The 24,756-nt window shown below is 36.7% G+C and overlaps 5 protein-coding genes across 10 annotated transcripts; 2 read left to right on the top strand and 3 right to left on the bottom strand.

Moving 5' to 3' along the window:
* Positions 1-454: 454 nt before the first annotated feature.
* LOC116289874 (TNF receptor-associated factor 5) lies at positions 455-17,445 on the bottom strand. 6 transcript variants are annotated; one of them, XM_089029919.1, is made up of 6 exons: positions 16,665-16,847; positions 10,221-10,376; positions 9,800-10,042; positions 1,369-1,561; positions 1,007-1,200; positions 455-799 (listed from the first exon to the last, which is right to left on the bottom strand). In XM_089029919.1, the coding sequence occupies exons 2-6, from the start codon at positions 10,352-10,354 to the stop codon at positions 610-612; spliced, it is 954 nt and encodes a 317-aa protein (XP_088886045.1). In that variant the 5' UTR covers positions 10,355-10,376; positions 16,665-16,847; the 3' UTR covers positions 455-609. The 6 variants fall into 6 exon arrangements, with proteins under 6 accessions (XP_088886045.1, XP_088886050.1, XP_088886057.1 ...); XM_089029924.1 differs by lacking the exon at positions 16,665-16,847 and adding an exon at positions 11,042-11,115; XM_089029940.1 differs by lacking the exons at positions 455-799; positions 1,007-1,200 and adding exons at positions 11,997-12,220; positions 17,099-17,445 and having other exon boundaries at positions 1,423-1,561; positions 9,800-9,839; positions 10,070-10,376; positions 16,665-16,754.
* On the top strand, positions 4,537-6,528 carry LOC148913436 (uncharacterized). The gene is made up of 3 exons (XM_089029913.1): positions 4,537-4,654; positions 4,961-5,118; positions 5,261-6,528. The coding sequence occupies exons 1-3, from the start codon at positions 4,620-4,622 to the stop codon at positions 6,409-6,411; spliced, it is 1,344 nt and encodes a 447-aa protein (XP_088886039.1). The 5' UTR covers positions 4,537-4,619; the 3' UTR covers positions 6,412-6,528.
* LOC148913435 (uncharacterized) lies at positions 6,879-9,056 on the bottom strand. The gene is made up of 4 exons (XM_089029906.1): positions 8,974-9,056; positions 8,508-8,658; positions 8,168-8,343; positions 6,879-7,946 (listed from the first exon to the last, which is right to left on the bottom strand). Exons 1-4 carry the CDS (start codon positions 9,006-9,008, stop codon positions 6,914-6,916), a joined length of 1,395 nt encoding a protein of 464 aa, XP_088886032.1. The 5' UTR covers positions 9,009-9,056; the 3' UTR covers positions 6,879-6,913.
* On the top strand, positions 15,295-16,095 carry LOC148913434 (uncharacterized). The gene is made up of 2 exons (XM_089029947.1): positions 15,295-15,334; positions 15,421-16,095. Exons 1-2 carry the CDS (start codon positions 15,310-15,312, stop codon positions 15,981-15,983), a joined length of 588 nt encoding a protein of 195 aa, XP_088886073.1. The 5' UTR covers positions 15,295-15,309; the 3' UTR covers positions 15,984-16,095.
* Positions 17,446-21,152: 3,707 nt separating the features above from the next.
* Positions 21,153-23,085, bottom strand: LOC116292390 (uncharacterized). The gene is made up of 2 exons (XM_089032482.1): positions 23,065-23,085; positions 21,153-22,040 (listed from the first exon to the last, which is right to left on the bottom strand). Exons 1-2 carry the CDS (start codon positions 23,083-23,085, stop codon positions 21,153-21,155), a joined length of 909 nt encoding a protein of 302 aa, XP_088888608.1.
* Positions 23,086-24,756: the final 1,671 nt, after the last annotated feature.

Below are 24,756 nucleotides of genomic sequence, written 5' to 3'. Positions count from 1 at the left end.
TTGCCCCCAACCCCCCCACCCCTATACTTTATGACCAGTCCCTTAACAGGATATCCGCCAAAGTTTAAAGTGGGCACCGGTCCTAATATTGATAACCATACCCTAACCAACATCCATGCCAATTTTGGTGCCTTTGTCCGCTCTGTATAGATAGAACCGTCGATCTAACTGACTAAGAGCGCGTCTGTTATATTGTATGTAATATTTGGTAATATGGAGATCTGAAAACTAAGACCTGGTGGAATTGTGGGAACAAAGTTAAAAAAATCAGAGGAGAGACTAGCCGGCCCCCCGACCATATCTACAGCTAATCCCTTGCACTCTACCAAGCACTTGCACGTTGAATTAAAGTGGAAAATAATCTAGTCTATCTGGTGCATTGTTTTCATGGCTTTTGTTGTGTTAATTTCCTCAGACAGCTCGTTAGCGCATGTCATCGCTCAAACTAGGCATATTTATATTATTCAGTTATTATTCATATTCATATTATGCAATTACCAGCTTACGATCCACAATTTATTTCGGTTTCAGATTTAAGATCTCCGACCGACAAGGTTTTTTTTTGAAATTGGTGTATATGAAGAATTAAAACTAGAGTTATTTCTCTTACTAATAGTCTGAATAACACAATTGTATTGAGCACTTGATCTTCAAACCTCCTTTAATGTAGGCTGGTAATTCAGCATCGATTTTTTCCATGACGTTACGAAACTCTAAGGTATCCTCAGCTTTGGTAAACGAATGCAATCGAGCAACAGTACAATTGGCTTTTTCTGGAGTGTTACTCAGAACCGATAACCTATTGATGAAAATAGATAAATAAATGAAAGAAAAACAAATAAAACGATTAATAAATTTAAAAAATTGATACGTTAGTAAATAAACATAAGGAAGAAAGATAAAAAAAGTACAAGAAAAAATGCAAAGATGGAAGATAAGAGAACATTTTAAAAGAAATCATAACGATGCAATATAGCATTCACTGACACAACTGACACCTTACTACCTTACAAATGCTGTTATGTCTTGAGTCTTTAAACCATGAATATCTCCAAACCAAGTTAAATAAAAACTTATGAAATCATCTATCTTATAATATAAGAACAACTTCCATCTGTGTCCACATTCCAGGAATATTGGGCTTTCAGTACCGTAGTTTGTTATCCATAGATAACTTCCTTGGGACTTTTTTAGGGTTTCCTTTGAAGTGAGATATAAGAGAAAGAGATATAGGATAGGTTAAAGCTAAAGAAATAATCATTATACTGTGTCAATGGCAAATTTTACATGAAAACATGATCATTTGATTTGTAGGGGAAATGGGGTGAATTGAAACACTTATTATTTTGTATCTTCTATACTTTCTACCTTAACGTGGTTTAATTCCTCCTTTAGCTGTTTGTTTTCTTTGGCCAGTAACATCATGTGTGGTGCCATGTTGTCTTGTACGTGTTTATCGACATGTTGTCGTTCAACTTGGGCTAAACATCCCTGATCCTTGAATGGACAATCTACCGATACTTTATAACAAGCAGTAGCCAAATGGTCATCGACATCCATCCTTGGGACAAAAGGAATTCTAATAAAACCGTTGTTGTGTTATTATTAGCGGAAATCGCGAGTGGGCCGAAGACCCGCGCGAGCGGAGCACCATACTTAAGAAAAAATGGTAAACCATCGAGTGTGATTTTTCATGGCTTGGCTGACGTCACTTCCGTCCGTGTACACAACACAGGAATCCCGCTTGATTTCAAAGAAAAACTACTCGTAAATGCGCAGAAAAATAGTTTTAGGACAAATTATAGACCAACAACAATTTAAAGAAAACTTTCATATACTCAAAGGTAGATCAAGAAGTGTTCTGCAAGAAGTTAGGTGTGTGTTTTTTAGCAAACAATAGTATATTATTTAATACTGATTTTGACAAGAATTTTTATCGGCAAATCAAAGAATTTCTCTCAAACCTTTTAATATTTCTATAGATAAGCTTAATTGATTTTAATACTGGATGAAATATAAAACGGAGAGCAAATATTACAACAAATATTCGGCCTTTATAGCATTGTAAATCTTTAACTATCGTATGTTTTTCGTTCAAGAAAAATACAGCTTTGATCGCCTCCTATCGCGGGGTCCCATCGGCAAACAAAAGAAGACTTTCATTCAATAATTTTATATTTTTTCTATCGATAATTTATTTAAATATTGAATGAAATATAAAATTGCACCAAATATTTAACTGTTCAATATTTCGAGCTAGTATGATTATACAAATAATTTGTGTTGTTGAAAGATGTTATTGTATGATGACCTTGTCTTTCATTTTAACCAGTTACTTAATATTCAAAAAACACTCTGCAAATGCAAATTGATGGTTTTCACGTCGGCCATATTGGAGTAATTCAACAAAAGAATTATTGTCAATGAATTCTTTTGTTATATCCTCCAACATGGCCGCCGTGTCTTTCGTCACTTAATTCTCTTGGGAATGGTTGAAAGCCATCAATTTACTGACGAGGAAATTCATCATTTTATATTTTGCATTACATTTTGCTTTATTTTTCTATTTTGTTTCAGTTGTTTTTTAACAAGTTTATCTAAATCATGTAAACTTTGTTTATCGCAAACTTTTCGGTCATAATCACGCAAATTCAGTTCCGTTTCTTTCTCGCGCATGAAAACAGATGGAAAAAAAAAAAGAATCGAATTAAAATCGAATCTCAAAATCGACAACTATTTACAGCTTATGTTTTCAAGCTTATCGAAAAGTATTTAAGGCTTAAACACTGAAAGGAATAAAAATATTTCAATGAAGAATTAGGATAAGAAACCTATTTTGAACTGATCATGATGACTCATTTGGTTAAAGTTCAGGGCCTTCATTTCACAAGTTTAGTTAGTTAATGATCTCCAGCTAACAAGAAAAAATATTTTGGCAGTCATTGAATGAAAGAAACAATAAATAAAGCGATTTTTCTGTTTTGCATATCATTAAATATACTGAATAAATTAGATATATGTATAAATGTATACTACAACGTTTCTGCAATCGAGTGTGTATATATATATACCTCCTTTTCCTTTATTGATGTTTCTATATGTTAAATATTTGTTTTTAATCGCGTAAAAAGTATATAGCAATTCAGTCAGCCCGGAGGCTACAATGATATGACAATTAAAGCTATCTATCTAGTGTCGTTTACTGTTGTCACGCAAACCATATATCAACAATATACAATAATGTAATAATATTATGAGCACAACAATCTTCAACTTGGTTGCACATATGGCATTGTTTCAGAAAGTAAATTGCTGCAGATTATTTGCTTTCAAAAGCCCTTTGTAGTATTTTGTTGCACCGATTTAGTGTTTGTACTTCAAAAACTCAAGAATAAATAATCCTGAGCCTTTGAATCAATTGGAGCGACCATACACGTCGTTACATAAAGAATACTAATGAGGACGACTTTATCAGAGATGAATCCAAGTTCATTAGATGAGACTTAGAGCCTCATCAAGGTCAGTCTCAAGTACGATCATCGAAAACCCACAACTTTTTGTTAGCTAGTGTCCCTGTCTTGAGTTGGGCATGCTGTCTTCGAAGAGCGTTAGAGGACATCACAAAAAGCACACAAAGAGGACGAAGTATGCAGACAACTGAGAACATACACGATGGAAGAATGGCCTGACAAAGAGTACGTTAACGACATCATAAAACCTTGCTGGACGGAAAGAGACGAGATAACAGTTGTCCAAAACCTACTAGTAAAGGCGAACAGGATTGACGTCCCCTCAGCAATGAGAATGAAAGTACTGGACAAGATACATGAAGGGCACCAGAGGTCATAACCGGCATAAGTGCAGGACAGGAGCGAAATCAGTGATATGGTGGCTAGGACTGAGTCGAGAGATCCAAAACATGGTAGAAAACTGCAGAGTGTGCACAACAATTAAAGTGAACAAAGCTGAGCCCTTGGTACCAACTCCGTACCCAGAACGACCGCGACAACGTATCGTGACAGATCTGTCTGAATTCAGACATGGACTAAACTGTAGTGATACACTACTTCTCTATAAGTACCTCGAAGTGGCAGCTTTAGCCAAATCAAAGAAATCAATAGAAAAAAATCGAGCCTTGAAATCGGTTTTCGCGAGACATGGAATACCTGAAGAAGTGCGCTGAGACAATGGCCCGCAGTACAGTATTGAACAGAATTCAGACCCTGCAAAAACGTGCTTGACCATGCTGGAGCACAGAGTTTACCCTCTAAATGGCAAGACCTAGACAAGCTAAGAGAGAGAAAATGATGTAGCAAGGCTTAACTACAACCAATACCACGGCCAGCGTTACAGAGCGAAGTAACTACCAGACCATAGAACCAGGAGAGGAAGTGTTGGTGACAGATCAAGATATGCCAGCAGTGGTTATGAAGATTGCGGACACTCCATGATCCTACATTATCAAGACATCCAACCTTGCGTTAAGAAGAAACTACAAACAATTGACACCAACTACCTCAAGCGAGTTAACCAGGCAACAAGAACCAACAGGCGACTTGCACTAAGAAATCACGTGACTTCTTGGATGGCAAACGCGCGCTATGTAAACAAACATCAAGATGGCCGCCGTCGCACCGGAAGGCGACAAAAACAGGTTAGTACAACCACTTAGACGTAACTTTTTAGCTTTTTTCTACCAAATATTGGTACCCATGGAGTCTTCAAGCATATTTTGCTTTTCGATTGGTCCGAAAGAAAAATTCTTACGTTAATTTTTTCACCAAATCCAAAGCCGCTTCCTGTTTGTTATCGCAACTTTTTTTCGTGGTCTTTGACCTGGGACTTGCTTTTAAAGGGTTTTCCCCTAGAAAACTTTAAAAACAATACACAGACTCATGAAATGTTAGTAAACATTTCCATTCCAAGGACGTATTTCATCGTTATTGATCTAATTCTTTAGCGAGCCGGCGAAAAAAGGGTCGCTTGACCTTACCAGGATGACTGAACTGTCGTTTGGCGACGTAGAGTTATTTGCCAAAAAGACTGGCGGAGGTTCAACGAGTCTGAAAAAAGCCTACAAATTTTTTGCCGAAACAGGATATCTCCATGATTATAAAGGTGAGTTTTTTGGGGAATTAAAATGTACGAAAAAGCTTTAAAAACGGTCAATGCTTGTGTTGTACTAGTTGTTAACTCTGGCTGTACTTTGTCGTGCTTGTATATTCAATGGACTCTGTTAAAATTTGACTTTTTCTCTTAGTTCGCTATAGTCAAGAAGAGGCAACGATAGAGAGTAAATGTTTTCGCTCGATGAAAAAATCAGAGAAGCCACATTCAGTATTTATTGTGTGCCAACTGGAAAATAAGAATTTATATGGGAAATGTTCGTGCGTGGCTGGTGCAGGAGGAGCCTGTCAACATACCCTGGCACTTTTACTATTGATTGCACACTGCAAGCAGCTGGGTCTAACAGCATTGCCCGATGAACTTACCTGCACTATGTCAGCACAAAGGTGGAATATTCCTAGGGGAAAAAAGATCACGCCAGAATGTGTTGATCAAGTGGTTGTCAAGAAAACTAGAGAAGGAGCGGACTATACTAAATCTATAAAGAGCTCTTTGTACTCCCCTGCCTCCCAATACCTGCTGCTAGACTCTACTTACAAAGAAAACCTGAAAGCTCTAGAGCCAGTACCTCTCATATGTACCCTTTTATCTGACATGTCTGATACAAACCTCCCTGCAATTTCTACAAGATTTGGCAAAGTTCCTATAGGTTGCATTTTATCTTATCAACAGAAGCTTACTTCCTCCTATATAATTAATGATTATGCTAATACTGATTTTCCTTCCTTACCATTGACCAGCAACACCTCTTTTACCAATAATTTCAGTTCCTGTTTAAATGCTGAGCAATCAGCTACACTAACCTCCTTAAGAGTTGATGAGGAAATGTCCTTTCATTTAGAAGAAAGAACTAGAGACCAAAGTGAGTGTCAACTTTGGCACACTTTAAGGAAGAAAAGAATAACAGCCAGTAAATTTGGCATAGTAGCTAAAAGACAAGCTAACTTCAAGTCTTTATGCAAGCAACTAGACCCAACCCGTCATGTCCAAACAGCAGCAATGAAGAAGGGAATTGAGATGGAACCATATGCAGCCTATAACTATGCAACCAAAGTAAAAAACAGTTCTGTTAACTTATATCCATGTGGTCTTGTTATTCATCCTGTTTGCCCATGGTTAGGGTGTTCTCCTGATCGCAAGGTCTTTGACATGGAACTAGCCACTGAAAATGCTATGAGTCCTTTTGGTTTGCTTGAAATTAAAGTTGTATGTAAAGATGTTGAAAGCTTACATGATGTGAATTATTTAACTTTTGACAAGGGACACCAATCACTTTGCTCTTAAACGAAAACATAAGTTTTTTTACCAAATACAATGTCAGCTAGCTATTACTTGTTTACAATGGTGTGACTTTTTTTGCTTTGTAAGTAGTGATCTTTATTTTCATGAGAGAATTCTACTTGACAGAATTTTTTTTCAAGAGAGCAAAGACAGAGTTGATACCTTTTATTTTACTTACTATATAACATAATGCAATCATCTGTGTTATTTCTTAGGTAAATACAAATAACACTGAAAAAAGGATAATTTATGCAATGCGTAAAAAATATTATTAATAAGTATTGCCATAAAACAACTATTACAATATATTTTATTCAATTAATTTATTTCAAATTAATTCATATCAATTGAAATCTTTTTCATGAAAAGATAAAAAGTTGAATTAATTCAAGAACACCAATTTTAATTAAATTATTTTGCCAATTATATGACTCTTGTTTTCATTATATATATATTACCATAAAACTGAGTAAATTGGCATGAATATTTATTATAAATTTAGACCCTAGGCCCTTGAAGAATCCCTTCTTATTAAGGGGCCTTGGAAGTTAGTCAACAAACATGACACAGTCCACAACTGGTTAACACTTCCTAGTAAAGATAGGGGAACAATGCCATCAAAAATGTGAAATTCTTTTATCCTTCGGATAGCCCTTTCAACATGAATTCTTAACATGGCTATTTTCTTTGTGTCTATGACTTCTTGTGGCTTAAGTTGACTATTTTCTAATAAGTAAGGGGGTATGTTAAGATCTACTGTCTTGTTCACTAAAAGATCATCAATGTCAAAGCCTTTATCAACCATAATGCTAGTATGGGGCTCTAAAAGATCTAAAATACCGGACTGTGCAGTTATTTCTTTGTCTGAAATTGAGCCTGTATACAGAGAGCTGACAAAGCACACTGCACCATTTGGTGTGATTCCAATCAAGCCTTTAAGAGTGGTTGAGCTCTTGTAGTTGCTGTACATCTGGGATTGCAGTTTCAGGGATGTTGGGACTTGCACTTTTATTTCTGTACAATCAATAATGCAATGGGTAGTTGGGTATAACATTTTAAATAGGGGGGACATATTCTGTTTAACAGTGTGAAAAGAAGGCCAAATAGGCTGCATCCCAAGGAAGAAGTACAAGTAATTGGCCCAGGTAATAATCTTACGGCTTACAGTTGACTCACTGACATTAAACCTATGTGACAGGTCAAATAGTTTCAACCCCAGTCTTATTCTAACCAAAAATAGGAATAGTTCATCAATAAGTAACATTTTTTTGCTGCCTGGGCGCCCAACTGATATATTACTTCCATAGTAGTATGTCATGGTTTCTGCAGAGGGCTGCACAAATTCATAAAATAAAATAAAATGCTGATATGAAGGAAATCCAGTATAAAATTTGATGGAATTGCTATCATTTGTGAATCTTTCACATCCAAATTTGTAGATCTTCATGGCAGATAATCTGGCCTTCAGGTCTTCTATTTCCTTCTTTAGTTTTGTTATTTCATTTTCAAGAACATCAGTTCCAGTTGTATATCTGTTTCTACAAACAAATGCATAATGATGCTATTAAAAGGACAGTATTTTGGGTTTTTCATTCAATATAGTGTTATATGTCTATAAATTTTTCTTTAATTTTTAAAGCAACATATATATAAAACAACTAATAAGCAAATTGTACTGAAAATGATAAAACAAGAGCATTTGTTAAGTCTTGATTTCTCTTTCTCTTTGCATGATTAACATGCATTGTTTATTACTTACATAGCAGCATTTGGCAACTTCCTCACAAGTACGCGTCTGGGAGGCTTGTTGATGGTCCATGCAAACTGAGTTGGTATAGCATGCTTTTTTAATCTTCGGCGCCCACATATATCCTTTTCTTCTTCATATTGATCAGTGTCAAAATGTCTTGAACATACTCTGGTGTTCGATGTTATCTAATCGAGGCATAAATATTCATAAAAACTCGTAAATTATTTCTGCTCACATATGCTTTGTATACAAATAAATTTTTGTGCGAGTTTGACGCTGTAAAATAAGACTGACCAATAAAATCTAGTAAAAAATTTAGTAATGAACAGTAACCAACGTAAAATCTTACCTTAAAGTTTTCTCCGATGTCTCTTCGTATTTTAACAATCCACTGTTTTCTTATTTCCTCTCGACAAGGGAAGCGGTGAAATGACAAACCATCATCACGTCGACCATCGCTTGTGCATTTAGGAACACAACAAACATAGTTGTTTGTTGGTCTACACGAATTGTGAAAATTCGGAATAAGACGATTTTAATTCGCGAAAAGTAAAGCAAAGGATAAAGTCCTGTGTTTAGAGTGTATTGTTTTTAAAGTTTTCTAGGGGAAAACCCTTTAAAAGCAAGTCCCAGGTCAAAGACCACGAAAAAAAGTTGCGATAACAAACAGGAAGCGGCTTTGGATTTGGTGAAAAAATTAACGTAAGAATTTTTCTTTCGGACCAATCGAAAAGTAAAATATGCTTGAAGACTCCATGGGTACCAATATTTGGTAGAAAAAAGCTAAAAAGTTACGTCTAAGTGGTTGTACTAACCTGTTTTTGTCGCCTTCCGGTGCGACGGCGGCCATCTTGATGTTTGTTTACATAGCGCGCGTTTGCCATCCAAGAAGTCACGTGATTTCTTAGTGCAAGTCGCCTACTGAGGCCCCCAAGCAAGTACATGTGCCGCAAGAAAGCAAGAAACAGGAATCGAGTCGAAAGCAGGAAGCCACTGAAACTAGAGTCAGATCAAAGAGAGAGTGGAAACCCTCATTGATAGTCAGGGAGAACTTAGTCTAGTCTGATGAAGGGACACTACATACACTACATACACTAGAGACAGCACAAAGAAAAAACGTCTACCTGCCCTTGCAGAGGGGAAAATGTTATGTTATTATTATTCTTATATGTAAATAAGTATAACACACGATTACTCAGTTCATAAAGAAGGTCGCGACGGAACACACGACAGTAAACAATACGAGGTTGAGTGCTACGACAACCCGTAAGCCAATTATCTTCAATGTACAAGCATTGTAATATATGTAGAGTATGTTGAAGAAATTAAAAAAAGTTGAGAAAAAATAATAGAAAGTACTCTTTGTAGTCTCATTGAATTGCTATCCCTTAACCGTTACGCTATTGCATTTACAATTACACTCACTCCCTTCACTTCCCTGAGTAACAACCTCTGGGACATTAAAAACATATAGGATGCATGATTTTTACTTAAAAAGCAGCAAATTTAGAATGATAACTATAAGTACTCCGTTCTATTAAAAAAATGATAAAATTCCATAACTCTGGGAAATCATGGTAAAGTTGAAATTGAAACTATTTCTGCGCAATGAAGGGGTATAAAATAATTGTTTTGTCTTACCTCCTAATCTCTGTAATCATCCCACTTGGCGTCAGACATCCTTTGGGACAGGGAATGATACTTTTAGGGCAGTAATCTTTCGCATGCAATTCCTTATCGTTTTGGATCATCGTTACTCGACAGCTAGCACACACAACAACTTTGTATTTACATGTTTTCATATGGTCTTTGATTCTTCTTCGTTGTTCTTTCACAGTACACTTTGGATGTGTACATTGCACTAACTGAAAACCACAAACGTCCCTGTATAAAATAATTGTTTTGTCTTACCTCCTAATCTCTGTAATCATCCCACTTGGCGTCAGACATCCTTTGGGACAGGGAATGATACTTTTAGGGCAGTAATCTTTCGCATGCAATTCCTTATCGTTTTGGATCATCGTTACTCGACAGCTAGCACACACAACAACTTTGTATTTACATGTTTTCATATGGTCTTTGATTCTTCTTCGTTGTTCTTTCACAGTACACTTTGGATGTGTACATTGCACTAACTGAAAACCACAAACGTCCCTGTGTTTTGCAGCGTCTTGTAGCCTTCCAATCCAAGTGCATTTCTCTTCAACTACGTTACCCACTAGTATAATTAAAAAAGAAATTCGTACATGATTTACTGGTATTCAAGGGTCAAGTGTATCATGTTCGAGCTGTTGCCTTTAACCTCTTCGAATATCAGGGTTCTCGGCCGATTTGATTTTTTTAAACTTGGCATCACATATTGAGTAGATTTTGCTACTCAGGTATTGTCACTGATTGAAGGAATTTTTTTGCTGGGTTCTGTAGTTTTCCTTCTACACAAAACCCAAAAGTTAAATTCAATTTCGATCCAGTGCTTTTTTTTCTTCTATGCAGCAGTTTTTGACGTTGCATGGCAACCCTAATTGTGAACAGACTTCGATCAGCCCAACTTTTAAAGTTCAATAATTGAAGAATTGAAGATTGAAAGTTAAATGTTGCATTTGTTAAGTTTATTAGTGAATATTTTGAGAATATTTGAAAGAAATAATTCTTGTGATCTAATGTTGTTGTTCTCATTTTCAACCGCTGACAGGAAGTACGGAAGCTGAAGTGGGAGAGTATACTTGCGCGCAAAAAAACAAACAAACAAACAAACAAACAAACAAACAATGTAATGCATTTCGATTCGATTTCACTGCATGGTTTTTATTATAATGGGAGAAATTATCTTCATCTCGAATAAAAAATAATTGAAGATTTTTTCCACGATCTTATAATTTTTACCTTTCAGTTTCATTCAAATTGTTCTCCCTGTGACTTCCGTATCGGGAGCTCCGCTTTTAGGCAGTGCCTAAATAATATATTAAATTTATTAGACAAGTTGGTAAATAAAGGTCATTTGTGGAAATCCTGGACCACATTTAGCTTATTGTATCTCTTTGGTGCTAATTTTCGAAGCTTTGATATGGTTGAATTTAGGACATTTCGAATTTTAGGACTTATAATTCGACTGAACACGGACAAAAGATGATTGTACCCGCAGAGATTTCGCACGATTTGGTAACTTCAATGTCTCAAAGAACTTCCTACCAAGCCTCTATATTAGAACTACAATGCTTTTGGAGAACGACCAAACAACATTTCGACCATTTTAGCTTGTTGCTGAAACAGTTGATGCATCTGTTACTTGAAGGCACGAATATTTCATGTACAATAAAATAACAAACTAACAATAATTGGTATTTTTATAAACTAGAAAAGATACTTTATAATTGACGAACGTTTAAAGGAAATTAAGTTTAACGTGTATGAGAAAACACAGCATTGAATCTTACCTACGAATGGGTTTAATTTATTCCAAAAATTGGAAATTAAGGTCTCATAAAACACTTGCCGTTTCGATGGCATCAGTACATTTGGTGACCAAATTGTTATTGTTTTTGTGTATCCCATATAGTAGCCTACTCGCACACCAAATTTCAAGGGTGGTCAAGAAATTTCATTTCCCACTTTGCTTGAGTCTTACAAAGACCTATTCTTAACATTAGAAAACCATTTAAAAAAGTAAAGCTAACCATTTCTAGAAGAAATTAAAATGAAGTATTACGAATTTTATTGTAACATTACAAAATTATATGTTATTGCAATGCAAGGACACTCCCTGCATCCCTGGCCGCCGTGAAAGCAAAATAAAGGAAACCGTTTTCCAGGCTAATCAAAGTTCACAACGTATACTAACCTTGTTTATCATTTTTGGTCTCTGCATCTTTCTCAGGTAAGTGACAGTACACTTCTAGATTGTCTATAATACCCTTAACGACGTAGTTACGAACCAACTTATTGTCAGTGATCACATTATTATCAAGTGGACAATTGTTGCTCGTCTTCAGCCACAGTTCAATACAATTAATGCAGAAAGTGTGACCATCTTTGCAACTTACGGGGTCTTGGAATACTTCGTGGCTAGAAAAATCGAGAGTATTAAAAAGTAGTTTCAAATGTGAAAAGTATTAAGGTAGACCTATTGACCTTGGAGTAGCTTAAGGCGATTTCGTAAAATCAAATATTGAGGGGCTTTGCTTAGTCTCCCCGCAGCCGTTCTTAGTGAAGTCACCCAACGCTCCCTCTCCAACGTTGCGTGATGACACTAAGAAAAAAAAAAAGTCAATAGCCCAAAACATGCGCGCGCACCGAAAACGGTTACAAAACAGCCTTTTAAAAATCGGATTATCCAGAGCTCAAACGAAATTCAACAGGATTAGTGCAGAGGGTTTTTTCCTCTCCCCGACCGTTGGGAGATGGGAGAGGGTTTTAAAAAATCCTCTGCTCGCAGGGTATACGTTCGACACGGCTTAAAAACGCGTGATTGGTTAATTCAAAATATTAACTGAGGATGCGCAGTGTGGTTTTCCGCTGAATTTAGCGCGGGCGGTCAGTTCAAAATGGCGGACGAGAAAGTATTCTTGTCGAGCGCTATTTTTTTCCGAAAATCGAAGTTTTTTAACTAACATATCTGGATTAAATGCCGTGATTGATCAAGAAAACAAGTCAGATAAGTATCTTGATTTTATCTGAATGGTTAATTGTATGGTTTTCAGTCTTACTCGGACAAAAACAAGTCATCGAAGTGTGTGTATTTGAATAAAAAGACAGCGAAGAAATGCAATTATTGCGCCGTTATTCTAAGTCTTTTCCTAAGTTCTGACCTATAAATGCTGCTCGATTGTCAAGATAATAATGTAAATATAGTCGTGAGTGCTTTAAATTTGAAAATATGTGATCAAAACTATAGATGAGCATGCTTTACTCCGATTATTATGTTAAATCTGTTCAACTGGGTTGCTGTAATTCGATATCGTGTGTTAGATTCCTAGATAATTCTTCCTTTTAGGTGTTTCTTGACGAAAAACAAATCGTACAATACTCATCATTGACCTAGTTTGAAAGCAAGCATGAACCTCCCATTGACAAACAGCATTTTTTTCGTCAGAAAAAAAATTTTTTTTTTCAGGGAAAGGGTTCTTATTATTCTCATTATTAGCAATGAATTAAATGCTACTTCATTTGTGTTTGCATGGGAATCTTACTTTTTTCTTTTAATTTTGATATCTCTACAAGATAAAGAAGAAGTTCTTAATATTTATGTTAAGTAGATATGGGAGAATCTCTCTTGTAAAGTTTTCAGTTTGATCTTCCTCATATCTTCAGCCAGTTTAGCTAGGCTGTTTTTTCCTTTGACTTTAAACATTTGAGTCATGCACAGGAGAATATTAAAACAACTAAAAAATAATAATAACTTTTAAAACTGTTTGCTAATAGTTATTAGTTATTATTTGCTAATAGTTATTTTCCCCTCACATTGCTTAATAAATATATACCCCATCTTCCAATTTTCAACTGTTTTGATACACTAAAATACTAAATAATAGGATGGTTGTTAGGAGTATGATTGTATCCCACCCATTAAAATGATTAAATCACTCTGGGTATACCTTCCTGGTAGCTGGTTCATCATTAATTCCTTTCGTTGAATCAGTTTTCAATCCTAAACCTAGAACTGAAATGTTCCTTATAAGTGATATTGAGGGTGAGACCTTTGTTGTAAAAATATTTTGAAAATATAAGAAAAGAAGTCAGTTTATTAATTCCATTGTATGTGTTTATTAAAATTAATGATAAACACTTTCAGGTTATGATTTTTCTATATAGCATTGTAACAATTCCTTCTGTCTAACACCCTCAAGATGCATAATAGCTAGGTCAAAGCTATAGTAGAATATTCCAGCACCCAACTTGTGATAAAAGATGATACAAAAAGGGCTGACATAGTTCACATTGAAAACTTGTTTAAAGTTTTATTATGGAAATTGGTAAACCCAAACCTAGTTTTTGAATCAACGAGATTGCCAGAATCAGGAAAAAATGTCACTATTAATATTTTCTGACATTTCAGATCTAGTATGTCACTCAAAAATAATTCAATAAAACAAACTTTAGATTTAAAGAAAACATATCAGAACAAAAAAGTCAGTTTTGAAATTTTGTAGAAAAACGTGAAGCCTATTCAGTGTAAATTTAAAGACAATCTTCCAATATCTTTTTGTTAAATTTGTTGAGTTTTTGGTAAATACCCTTTAACTAAAGACTTGAACTTGGGTAGGTCGAAGATCAGAGATACATAAAAATGATTTCCACGAAAGAAAAAAGAAACCGAATATGGCCCTCATTATCCATTACCAATTGAGTGTTTAGGCAGTGATAATGGCTATGGCCACTGTAAAATTGTCGCTGAGGCTCCGCCAGAGGGCAATAAATCTCATGCGGGGTTGCATCTATAGCACCGACGGCATTTGGTAACTCTGGCCAGCTGCCCATTAGATTTCTCCACTCCGCGAGGTTCGGCCAGATGATTTGATTTTGAAAATATCTCCACATTACTGGTAACGTCCTGTAAATAATGCGGATAACGGACGTAGGGTCTATATCTAACCACAGTGCTAAAGTGTCTATATGAGAATGTTTACGTAACCACAACATCACAAGCAGAACTTGGTTAACTACGTTTATTTTCAGTCTCCTCTGGCGTACACGGGGTTGCCCGTCTAACGTTAAGTTCTGCAAGGTTGGGAGGATATCGTTCGCAAGTCTGAGAAACGACATAGGAGTTTCACCAGTGTTCCGCCAGAAGAGGTGCGCTCAGCCTTGATATAAGAGAAAACACATCTCTACCACGAAATACTTCCCCGTGAAAATTTTCAAAAAGACGATGTTGTAAGGGAAAAGATTTTTGTTGAGGTGGTGGCCTAATAAAGGCGACAAACAGCAATATCCAGGCGACTATATTTAAAAGAAATATACTCGGACTTGCTGCGCATCCATGCTGCATGAACTGCTGAGCGAAGATGCGCATTCCAACATAAAACACGGCATTTTTCATGCCATTCGTACGTGAATCATCATGCGTGCGCTAAAAAATTGCATATTGCGCTTTCTGTGTACGGAGCAAGAGGATTCATACTTACACTCAGCTGACTACTTTCGAATTCTAATAAATGAATTCTTCAGCAAACGTGCCAGGTCAGTCTAAACATATAACTTTTGTGTTGGTACTTTCGATATCAACCCTCAACCATACTTAGTTTGTTGTTTATTACGAATATTAGGTCCCTCCAAGAAAAGTCGGGTCGGAATTGGAGAGAAAGAAAAAAGTGTTGTTCTCGAATGTTACAACACTCTTAACAGCAAAGGATGGAACGAGGTTGTCTTGACAGCACGACAGAAGATTGGAGAGATAGCAGCAAGCATGCCACAACACGTAGTTAACCTGTATTTAACCCAAACAGACGAGTCCCTGACCAGACGCATGCAAAACATAGTAAAAAGTGCTATGCAGCAGCCCTATGTCCCCGAGTCAGGAGAGATTGGAACGGAGAAACAACTTCTAGTTTCAAATCAAACGAGATATTCAAGAAAAATGCAACCAGATGAGAGAAGGGCTGAAGCCCTCAAGGTAAAGCTGGATCAGAATTTTGCTGATTCATCTCCTAGCGAAGACGAGAATATCGAACCTTCTGCTAAGAAGAAGAGGAAGGTAGACACAGCGAAAGAGGCTAACTTCGGACATGCAAAGATGTGCGAAAAAGCTATGAGCACGATGGAGAATGTTAATCAGCTTTTGCTGAAAGTAGACAAATACATCAGTGATCAGAACGGAATAAAACCCTAAACAGAGAGACTTTTCAAGTAAAAACTGTAGAAATTCGTCGAAGAAATGTAGAATGATTTATTTGAATGAATTGAAACTTTCATGTTTTGTTAATAAAATAATGAATATAAAATGCTCTAATTTCCCTATAACGTCAAACAGTTGTGCAGTGTTTCTAATTCGTGTCTTTTTTAATTATTGTTTATGTATTTGAATATTAGCAGACTTCATTAGCATGCTAAAGTGTGATATACGAATTCGCTCTAATGAACTCGTCTACGCTTCAATGTTATATTGACTCAAAAATGACTGCATTTGGCGTACCAAACAAAAGCTTCTAGCTTCTAATTAAGGGTTTAGGGGTTTTACTTACAACGTTAAATAGTTAGTACACTAATAGAGGTTAGATCTCAATTTCACTTTTCTTTTGTGTGTATTTGACTATTATACATGTACACTAACTTCAAGAAACCTGTTCACGCTAGGAGGAAAATCAGCGCTTTAGTGACCTTTATTCATCTAGAGACAAAATAATGAAGGCTCTCAGTCAGTACGCTAACATTTCCCCTAAAACTCTTTTTCATGTTGCTAGACAGGTTTAATAAAACGAGCTGCACTTTATAACGACATCAGGTTTTTGGTTTTTCTACTAAAAGAGCTTTCACGGAACTATAGTTTCTAAGCTTGAATAGTTAAACTTACCATATTGAACAGAAGAGGTTTTCATCCACAGGTTTGACAAACTGTTTCGACTTGTATTCCATTTATTCCCTCAGTTTGAACCAATAAAAACTGAGAAAGAAATCACTGTTTATTTGAGGCGAAGTTGTATGCACCAGGGTTAGTTGCCTAATGTAGGCGGAAGTGCTCGAAGTCACGCAAAGTGCCGGAAATATATGTTGGGGTACGTCTGACATGGTCTGAGCGACTTGAAAACGGCGCATCACATAAGAGTCGATTATTTTCCAAAGTTTATTTACTTTTCAATGTTTAACATTACTGACTTACGTAGATCAAATCGAAGTACACGAGATCGATGGATAGATCCGTGTTAGCGACTTGAAAACTGCGAATCATATGAGTCGATTATTTTACAAAGATTATTTACTTTTCAATGTTTAACATTACTGACTTACGTAGATCAAAATGGAAGTACACGAGATCGATGGATAGATCCGTCTGAGCGACTTGAAAACGGCGCATCATATAAGAGTCGATTATTTTCCAATGATTACACTTACACAGATGAGATCGAAGCACACGAAATCGATGGTTTTCATCGTGTTATTGTCGCTCTGGATCTTGATAAATTAGTACGGAATTCCACCAAAGTTATTCAAAATATTGATATGGAATCCACCTCGTTCCCAGGGCCCTCTCACGCAGGGCCCTGGGAACGAGGTTGGCATGGAATAAGTAGAAATTTCGACCAGAAAGACGACGAAATGCACCATCAGTACAATCGGTACCAACGGTACCAACGGTAACCATAACAGTGGGCTGTCTGCTGTGATTGCATCTGATAAATATTCATGTTTACCAAAGGGTGACCAATTCTATAATTATGAACACCCACGCTTTACCAAAGGGTGACCAATTCTACAAATCAAAGGGGTGCGTTTGAATTTAAAAAGTTTAATAATTTATTCGTGGATTTTGCATATTATAAATTACTTTCACTATCTGTACCGTCGGTAAAATACTTTTACCGTCGGCATCAGATCGTCTATTCTGGACATGTATGTCCAGTCTCGACTCTCGGGAAAATAAAACTGTTTCCCTCGCGACCAGACATTAAGTGTATACTAATACTAGTTTTATTTTATACTATGACGCCCTTGTGATTTAAAAACTGAAATACAGTGTTAAAAATTGGTAAATTGCTTTTTGGTCGTAAAAGGCCGGTTCAGGTTACGTTGAAAGTTACAAGTTTCCCCACAGCAAGCCCAAACAAGGTGATTGTACTTTTTAGAAAGAAACGTATATGGAACTGTAATATCGTAAGAATATCTAAAGTAATTTTTGCATTTAGCTTACCAGTTTTCCAGTGTTCCGACCGTTCTCTGTACGCAATTAGGAGCAAATCCAACGATTTTTAGCTTTTTACGGGCCTATTTATACGAATATTTAGTTATTTAGTTATTCTACATATATTCCTTTGTAATGAGGTAAATGTACTTGTACTGGGCTTCCTGTAATTTTCCTCTAACACAATGACTTTAAGGTGGCTCGACTGGGTTTTATTTCTGGTATACATTGGAGGTTTGAAAAGCGGAATTCGAAATGTGTCGCTGCTAATAAACCAATTTCAAATAAAGTGTTACTACATAACTAGAGATAGATTCAAGTTTTACATGATATACAATTTATCACGATCGGAGTTACCATAGCAACAGTGACGTCATGTCATTTTTTATGCATTCCATTTTCGGCGAAATTAGACGTTTGTTTAAAAAATGCTGTAAAAGTAATTCAAGTTCATATGATCGTTTTCAAGTTAACGAAGTTTCGACGATTTCTATCGGAAGAGTTTTGAAGTAATTCCCATTGGAACTTTTTTGCAGCAATACGTAAAGAATCGAATACAATTAGTTCAGGTGACACAAACCTTTCCTTTTCTGGACTTGGGAAAAGCTTCTTATTTTTGGTCTTGAATGTTGTGTTACTATACCACTAGTCTTTCTGTGAAATGGAAAGAAATCGCTTTTATGGATTTCAATAAATATGATTTCAAGCCTAGTTAGTAAAGCTGTGCCTTTTGGTCTCTTGTGAAAGATTATACTTGTCTTTACAAAAAACGGTAAAACTCACTAATCCGATAATGAATTTTTTTTAACTTCGAAATAAATCACTTTATATAAAGCAGTAAGTTCATATCCTAAAGTTTTGAAGTTGATTGAAATACCTGAAGAGCCTCGAACATAATAATCTCGAGTCCGTAAACATTTGCATCCCAATTCTAAATATGACAGCCGCTTCATTCTTTTGCACTTCATGTTTCTTTCGTTACGCATCTGTTTTGTCCAGAATAATTCCAAAGTCGTGCATTCCAATATCTCATGCATTACAATGTTTAAAGGCATCCAAATCGCACTGGACGGGATTTCAAAGTCCGGGCAATTAGTTCCACTTCGAGGCGTAAACGACTTCTCAAACTCATTAATTATTCGGGAGGAATCTTGAGATAAAAGCAAAGAAACTTATAGTCGGGGAAGGTTTTGAATGTGGCAGGGCAGATTTGGGTGTGAAGTTAAAATCATAAGCTTCCTCAATTAAGAAATATCTTCTTTTTTTTTTTTGTTGACAGGATTAAAGTGCTACTCTGACGAAAATCGTTCAAGCTTGGATTCAGCTGAATCTTCCAAAGAATGCTCTTTAAAGGTCCAATAATCACTGTATGAAGTGGTTTCTCGATATTCAGGACGAAAGTATGATATTTTTACGATTATTTTTTGGAGTCTGTGACGTCATAAACTCAACATCGAACATCGCTCCATACATTTCTTTGTAGTTTATGATCATACTAGACGCATATCTGCGTGAACTCGGGCTTCATAGCAGAAAATCGAAAGAATTCTTCGTGAACATTGTCATCCTTTTAGATGGTGCAAAGTCTGTTAGACTTTCGAAAAGGTATTTGTCCTTGTAAATCACGCGCGCTAAAAATGTTGGGGGAAGGCAATCAGGATTTTTACCATGACTTGTAAATCTCTCGTTCGCTAATTGGTTGAGAGCTATGTTCAAATAATTAACTCCTTGTTATTGTAAATCAAAGAGCACAAACTCATTGCAACACATTGTTGTCCCGAATTTTGTCCAAATACCAGTTCATTACCTTGGCTATATGGTGCTGTTATTGTTTTGCTAGGGTCAATGTACATTGTTGGGTTCTTCTCTATGTCTGTATTTAGTTTAAATTTACAATATGGGTCTTAGTCTTGTGGAGACACATCAAACTATTACAAGTAAACAATGATAAATACCGACTAGCTCTATATATTTCAACTTCATTAATATCCCTTTATAAACTCTAGTAAAGCAATTAAACAAAAGCTTCTTTTCATGTTGTGTGACTTTATTCAAGCTTATTCTCTTAGTATTCAGCTTACATTCATTTTTGTAAGTTTTCTAACCGTCACATAACAATGAAGCTTGGAGGACTTCGGTATACTTGGACGAATACGTTTGAAGATAAACTCTTTCAGCTTTCTGCTTTTGTTTCTCAGACTTTTCAGAGTTCGTACTGGTGTTCTGCTGGGTTCACGATCACGTCTATATGCACAATGATACTTATTTGACTCAAGCCGAGATAGTTCATTTGATATAGTAGTTAGCATGGTTCACGATAAATGGTTCAATCGTAATGGTTCTCTCATGAAATTCCCGGACCGACCCGTTCCGAAAACGCTCTACAGTTTTAGTATGGGTCTACCACGAAAAGTGTTTGCTTTTGTATGTGTCTTGAGCGTGTTAGATTCCACATTATTCATTACTTGAAACAGCGACGAGTCCTTCACCATATCCGCCATTACTCAAGCATGTGCTAATAGCTGACTCTACTCATGCGCATAGACTTTAACTTGACGCATGCGCCTTAGGGCTTCGAAGGCGATTTGTGACTGAAGAAAAAAAATAACGAAGCCCAATTTATACCTCGGGCATTTCTTCGAAAGCTTTTTAATTATAAATCAAGCCAAGCTTTCGAGCATCTTGCTCTTCATCAGGGCAAACGGTTGTGACAGTTTTACAAGAAACACGCAACATAACAATGTGCGCGTGCTATAGTTAAATGTATCGGTTGCTAGGAGCGCGCGTGTTACGAAGGGAGAATTAATTCCCCATTGCATTGCATTGCATTGCATTGCATTGCATTGCATTGCATTGCATTGCATTGCATTGCATTGCATTGCATTCCATTGCATTGCATTGCATTCCATTGCATTCCATTGCATTCCATTCCATTCCATTCTATTCTATTCTATTCTATTCTATTCTATTCTATTCTATTCTATTCTATTCTATTCTATTCTATTCTATTCTATTCTATTCTATTCTATTCTATTCTATTCTATTCTATTCTATTCTATTCTATTCTATTCTATTCTATTCTATTCTATTCTATTCTATTCTATTTTATTTTAATTTATTTATTTTTATTTTTTTGGGTCTGTTAAGATACGCTATATGATCTTAATTGCCTATCAAGCTACGATAGCTATCAGGCAATGTTCTTCCACTGTCTCTATTAAAGAGAGCATGTGATTCATTAGCAATCTTCCATGCCTCCAGCCATTTCCTCTGGTGCCATCGTTCTTCTTTATAAACTACAGAACTACCAAGCCAGTTAATGCTGTGGCCAGTCTTCATGGCGTGCTCTGCTAGAGCTGACTTATCCGGATGGTTCAGTCTTAGAGCTGCTTGGTGTTCTTTTTCTCTGGTTTTAAGTGCTCGTTTCGTCTCACCGATGTACTTTATAACACATTCATGACATGGTATTGAATACACTACCCCTGTCTGACTTCCCTTGTCAATGGGGTCTTTTGGTTTGGAGAGAAACCCGCGTAATTTTTGGCAGGGTTTCATGCATGTTTTGATGTTATAACGTGCCAATATGCGAGAAATTCTCTCACTCAAATTCTGTACATACGGTAACACTACCAACCCTTTATCCTCGTCTGTAGTCTCTGTAGTCTTCTTTTTCAATTGTAAATGCTTATTTATGAACCTCTTTGGGTAGCCGTTCTCTGATAGGCATGTCTTGATATGTTCTTGCTCTTTACTTTTTAAAGCATCGTCAACGAGAAGCGTTTCACTTCTATGGGCTAGAAGAACCTTAGGATGGTGACTGTTAAAGTCTAAATAGCGACCAGTGTGGGTCTTCTTTCCGTAAATAGACAATTTAATGAAGCCATCGTCACGTACTTTGTTGAGGGTATCCAAGAAGGGCAATCCATCATCTGTATACCTTTCGATGGTGAAGTTGATATTATCATCCTGGTCATTAAGGTGTTTATGGAATTCATCGATCTCATCTCTTTTGATAACACACACACTGTCATCGAAGTAACGCTTGTAACACTAAGTAAGTAACACTAAGTTAGCAACAACCACTGAAACTGGGGATCCCATTGCAGTGCCATGAATTTGCCTATATATAATAGTTGCCATTATAGCAAAACTCTGTAGAATTCAAACAGAACGCTAGTAAGGATGCTATTTCACTAGGTGAAAGGTTTGTTCGTGTTTGCAGGTTAGTGTCCTGTTGTAATCGTCGCAAAGCCGCTGACACAGCAATCTCAGTGGGAATCGATGTAAATAATGACACAACATCAAATGATACGAGTTCTTCGTCAGGATCTAATACCAATTGATTAGCAATATCAGTCCACTCTTTACTATTACGTAAGTGATACTCTGTATTGCCAACCAAAGGTGAGAGTATGGATACAAGATGCTTGGACAGCTCGTACGTAGGTGATCCAACGAAGCTAACAATAGGTCGTAATGGAATCCCTACTTTGTGAATTTTGGGAATACCATACAATCGTGGTGTCAAACCATCCGAAGTACAGATTTTCTTATATGCTGGTGCAGGGATTTTGTCTTTGAGACTGGATAGGAGTGACTACACGCGCGCTCCTAGCAACCGATACATTTAACTATAGCACGCGCACATTGTTATGTTGCGTGTTTCTTGTAAAACTGTCACAACCGTTTGCCCTGATGAAGAGCAAGATGCTCAAAAGCTTAGCTTGATTTATAATTAAAAAGCTGATGAATCAAAACTATCATGGATACGTAGCAATGTTTGATGTTGAGTGTATGACGTCACAGACTCAAAAAAAATAATCGTAAAAATATCATAAATTCGTCCTGAATATCGAGAAAACACTTCATACAGTGATTATTGGACCTTTAAACAGTATCCTTAGGAAGTTTCAGCTGAATCCAAGTTTGGGTGATTTTCGTCAGAGTAGCACTTTAATTGTCAAAACATTTTAAGGTATTCACTGAATATTTGCAAAGAGAGTGCAAGGATTAATAAATACAATGAAACTCAATTGTTGAAAACAGACGGAATTTGGGGTTAAATGAGCTTTACTTTCATTGATTGTCCTTTCATTTCAAAATAATATTCATTGTTTAAGAGCAAAGGTCCACTAATTTTAGCTTCAAATGCCAGGTAGGTGACTAAGCCTTTTGTCAAGCATAGCTAGTAGTATAACCCACATTCTTATTCGGGTTCCTAAAATAATAATCTTGCTGTTAAACGTTGGTCGTCTGTTATACATTGGATTGCAAAAAAAAAAAAAAAAAAAAAAAGAAACGCTTTCTAATTATTCTTTGCTAACAGTTTGCACTGAATACAAAGCATTTGGAAGAACAATAGATTTCAGCCAGGTAAGGCCCCGTCCACACGTATCCGCAATTTTTTTTTTTTTTTTTTTTTCGGATACGAAATTGTTCGCGTTCACACGCAGCGTATTCGAATCGTTTTCGAATCGTTTTCACTGTCCACACGTATCCGGAAATTTCATGATCCGCCCTGATGCACGCTAGTGCCTAGTCCCTTTGACGGATAGTTTTTCTTATTGAGCATGCGCAAAATCGTGTTTATGTCATCGTATTCGAAAATTTGCGGATACGACCGTCCACACGTATCCGTATTCGGAGCGTATTCAAAAATTTCCACTCTGGAGACCGTTTTCGAAAATTTTCGGATACGGATACAAAAATTTCCGGACACGTGTGGACGCAACCCGTATCCGCAAAAAAAATTTGCGGATACAAAAATTTCCGGATACGTGTGGACGGGGCCTAAAGTTCACATTCACTATGAAGGTAAATTTAAATTTAATGTTTGATAAAAATTTAATCGTCAGTCTGTTGAATGCTTTGAACGTGACTTGTAATCCGAATCCGATCCGAGGCTGAGAGTAAAACCTGTTGGGGGGGGGGGGGGGGGGGGGGGGTGTAATGATTTCTGTTCCTTGGTGGTTGCGAAATATGGCTTTATTTTGAGTATATCAATTCGGGCTACAAATGTGTATCATACAGTCTGATAGATGGATATAGGGTTTCAGTCAATGCTATGGTATCATATGACATATAGCATGACATCCTCCTTTCCGTAAAAAACAACAACATATATATATATATAGATGTATATGCAACGAAAACAATAGTAACAATGACTATATATCAGCTGTCCATGCATACAACTGATGTTGCGATTATGTGCTATTCTTGAACAGTTCTTTTGAAAATTATGCATATCGTTCTGGTGGTTTCACGACCCTGCCACTGCGTGTTGTAATCATTCCATTATGTGGTGCTGGATTAGACACTTCTGTTCCAGGAGATTCTGCAGGCGGGCTTTGGTGTCCTATGGGGGATGGCAGTGCTTCTCTGATGTGTGTTCTGTTCCGACGTAGCTCTCCACCCTTTGGAGTAGTGACTGTATATGATCTTGGTTGGTCCAACTTTTCCTTGACTGTGGCCGGTCCCCATTTTTTTGTAGAGGGGTCTTGAATATTGATGTTCTGCCCTGGCAGAAGATCCGGGATTGTCTTGGTGTTCCGGTCATAGTAGTGCTTTTGCAGCTCTTGTCGTTTCTTTAATCTCTCTATGATCTCTTCGTTGTTCTGGTTCCTAGTTATCGAGCGCGGTAGATTGTCTTGGAGCTTCCTGCCAAGGAGTAGTTCAGAGGGTGATGGCAACTTACTGTCGATTGGAGTGGACCGAAGACAGAGTAGAGCCATGTAGGGGTCTTCGTTGGTTCTTGCGGTCTTGT

This window comes from Actinia tenebrosa, unplaced genomic scaffold (genome assembly GCF_029948245.1).
Source record: "Actinia tenebrosa isolate PJP-AT-01 unplaced genomic scaffold, QUT_ActTen_1.0 PGA_scaffold0__85_contigs__length_37466705, whole genome shotgun sequence".
Classification (NCBI taxonomy): Eukaryota; Metazoa; Cnidaria; class Anthozoa; order Actiniaria; family Actiniidae; genus Actinia; species Actinia tenebrosa.
Note: the sequence above shows the minus strand (reverse complement) of the source record. Positions and strands in the feature narration are given on the sequence as shown.

Coding starts and splice junctions, on each gene's coding strand:
- LOC148913435 (XM_089029906.1), bottom strand. CDS start 9,008: ATGGCCGCCGTCGCACCGGAAGGCGACAAAAACAG. Junction 8,659..8,973: donor CCGGAAGGCGACAAAAACAG/GTTAGTACAACC, acceptor CAATTCGTGTAG/ACCAACAAACAACTATGTTT. Junction 8,344..8,507: donor ACATCGGAGAAAACTTTAAG/GTAAGATTTTAC, acceptor TGCCTCGATTAG/ATAACATCGAACACCAGAGT.
- LOC116289874 (XM_089029919.1), bottom strand. CDS start 10,354: ATGCACTTGGATTGGAAGGCTACAAGACGCTGCAAAACACAGGGACGT. Junction 10,043..10,220: donor CAAAGACCATATGAAAACAT/GTAAATACAAAG, acceptor TATTTTATACAG/GGACGTTTGTGGTTTTCAGT. Junction 800..1,006: donor GACATAACAGCATTTGTAAG/GTAGTAAGGTGT, acceptor TTTCATCAATAG/GTTATCGGTTCTGAGTAACA.
- LOC148913434 (XM_089029947.1), top strand. CDS start 15,310: ATGAATTCTTCAGCAAACGTGCCAG. Junction 15,335..15,420: donor TTCTTCAGCAAACGTGCCAG/GTCAGTCTAAAC, acceptor TACGAATATTAG/GTCCCTCCAAGAAAAGTCGG.
- LOC148913436 (XM_089029913.1), top strand. CDS start 4,620: ATGGCCGCCGTCGCACCGGAAGGCGACAAAAACAG. Junction 4,655..4,960: donor CCGGAAGGCGACAAAAACAG/GTTAGTACAACC, acceptor CTAATTCTTTAG/CGAGCCGGCGAAAAAAGGGT. Junction 5,119..5,260: donor ATATCTCCATGATTATAAAG/GTGAGTTTTTTG, acceptor TTTTTCTCTTAG/TTCGCTATAGTCAAGAAGAG.
- LOC116292390 (XM_089032482.1), bottom strand. CDS start 23,085: ATGAAAGGACAATCAATGAAA. Junction 22,041..23,064: donor TGAAAGGACAATCAATGAAA/GTAAAGCTCATT, acceptor TTACTTACTTAG/TGTTACAAGCGTTACTTCGA.